This window comes from Herpailurus yagouaroundi, unplaced genomic scaffold (assembly GCF_014898765.1).
Source record: "Herpailurus yagouaroundi ecotype Mexico unplaced genomic scaffold, PumYag 64537, whole genome shotgun sequence".
Lineage (NCBI taxonomy): Eukaryota > Metazoa > Chordata > Mammalia > Carnivora > Felidae > Herpailurus > Herpailurus yagouaroundi.
In genome coordinates, this window is record NW_024417831.1 from 1 (window position 1) to 1,977 (window position 1,977).

The 1,977-nt window shown below is 70.8% G+C and overlaps 1 protein-coding gene across 2 annotated transcripts; it reads left to right on the plus strand.

The window, feature by feature from the left end:
* The first annotated feature begins 7 nt into the window (after positions 1-7).
* On the plus strand, positions 8-1,088 carry LOC121024413 (DNA-directed RNA polymerase, mitochondrial-like). Of its 2 annotated transcripts, XM_040466641.1 has the most exons (4): positions 11-411; positions 637-728; positions 813-883; positions 982-1,088. In XM_040466641.1, exons 1-4 carry the CDS (start codon positions 265-267, stop codon positions 1,029-1,031), a joined length of 360 nt encoding a protein of 119 aa, XP_040322575.1. In that variant the 5' UTR covers positions 11-264; the 3' UTR covers positions 1,032-1,088. The 2 variants fall into 2 exon arrangements, with proteins under 2 accessions (XP_040322574.1, XP_040322575.1); XM_040466640.1 differs by having other exon boundaries at positions 8-411; positions 637-883.
* Positions 1,089-1,977: the final 889 nt, after the last annotated feature.

Sequence of the window (1,977 nt, forward strand, 5' to 3'; positions counted from 1 at the left end):
CCTGGGACGGAGCCCTGCAGTGATGGGTGGGGGGACAGTATTGGCTGTGGCAACTGGGGCTGGCGGGGGGGGGGGCAGTGACACGGGACAGAGTTTTCTTACTAAGAGGAGAACCATTTCCCAGTATTAACAAGACTGGCAAACAGTCAGTGGCTGGGACACGGGGGGTCAGGAGGTGTGAAAAGGGTGTGAGGCGGGACCATGAACAGGTGAGCTGACCGGTGGGGAGCCGGGTCCCACCGGGGGAGGGGGCTTGAGGTGAGGATGGGAAGGAGCAGAGGGGGGAGTGGCCCTGGAGGGGCAGCCCCCCTCACGGGAGACCCCGACTGCCACCGCAGGAAAGGCCTGACCTTTGTCTCCGTGCACGACTGCTTCTGGACCCACGCGGCTGATGTGGAGGTCATGAACCAGGTGCTGCCCGCCCTGCGCCCACACCCGGCCCCCCTCAGAGGGCAGCGGGTCCCCTTGACCCCACGCCCTTGCCCCGTAGCACCAGGCACCGGCAGCCTCAGTCTAGCCGTCAGTTCCCGGGTTGGGGCGGGACCTGGGAAGCTCCGCCCTCCCCTGCCCCAGCCCCCCCCCCCCCGGCCCCCGTCCCCCTTCCCCCCGCCCCCCCCCCCCCCAACCTGCCCCCAGGTATGCCGGGAGCAGTTTGTCCGCCTGCACAGCCAGCCCATCCTGCACAACCTGTCCAGGTTCCTGATGAAGCGATTCTGCTCTGGCTCCAGGTTTAGCGCCCCCTCCCCCAGTGCGGCCGGGACCACCCCTCCCTGCCCCACTGGGCCTCACGCCCACCCTGCCCTCCGCCTCAGGTCCCCACAGCACTTGAAGAGCATGCGGACTGGCAAGCTCCAGGACACGCTGAAGTCGGTGCCTAAGACAGGTAGGGCCCGACACCCTGAGCGTTCCGAGGGCGGGGGGCGCGGGAGGTGTCGCCCGGGGCCCCGCCGCAAGGTCTCGGCTGGGCCCTCTGCTCCACAGGGGCCTTCGACCTGAAGCAGGTGAAGCACTCCACTTACTTCTTCAGCTGACGCCGCACAGCCGCCCGCCCTGTACCATAGTGTAAATAAAGCTGTTGCCACCCATGGGGTCGAGCGTCTCCCGCCGGTCTCGGGGCACCCAAGCAGCTGGGCCCCGGCACCAAGCAGTCAGAGGCCGACAGGCTGGACGCCAATGCTGTCGTTTATTGCGCGGAATGGGGGTGTGGGGGTTAGGGGCGTGGAGCGCGGTGGGGGCGCTGCTGCCTCGGCCCGTCGGTACATTCATCACGGCGGCGGCCCGGCCTCACCTCCGACCCCCGCGCCCGGGCGCAGCCAGGACTGCCCGCCCCTGGGCGCCGGAGGGGGCGGGGGAGGGGGGAGGTCACCGCGGGCCGCGCGCGCGGACGGGGTCGGGGAGAGGGTGGGGTGGGGGGGCCGGGCCGGTTATTGCGTGAGCGCGATGGGGGCAGCGGGAAGCCGGCGGGCCAAGTATTGCACTTAAAAAACAGAATCCTCATCGGACGGGCCACCTACGAGGGTGGGGGCGGGCAGGACTCCACAGCCATCTCCTTTCGGCCACGGGGCCGTCCCCGTCCCCGCTTCACAGTTGGGGGGAACTGAGGCACCGAGGTGAAGGGGGGGCCCCCTCGCACGCACTCAGGCGAGGCCGCCGCCGGGGGCAAGGACGATGTGGGTGGGCGCGGGGCGATGAAGGGCACGGCGGGGGCTCGGAGGGGGCTGTCGCGCCACCCCGGCCCGCCCGTCCGACTACAACTACCTAGGACTCCTCTATGGCTTCTGGGGCGGGCGGCCGACGACGGCCGGGGCAGCGCGCGATGGCATGGCTTTGGTGTGGATGACGGCCCCGCCCCCGGCCCGCCTGGGCCCGCGGGGCGGCACGGCGAAGGTCACAAGTTGGACGAGAGGCGCGAGCGCGCAGAGTCCAGGGGGTCGAGGCCGCCGGCGGCGCCGGGCGAGGCCGAGTCCCTGCGGTCCG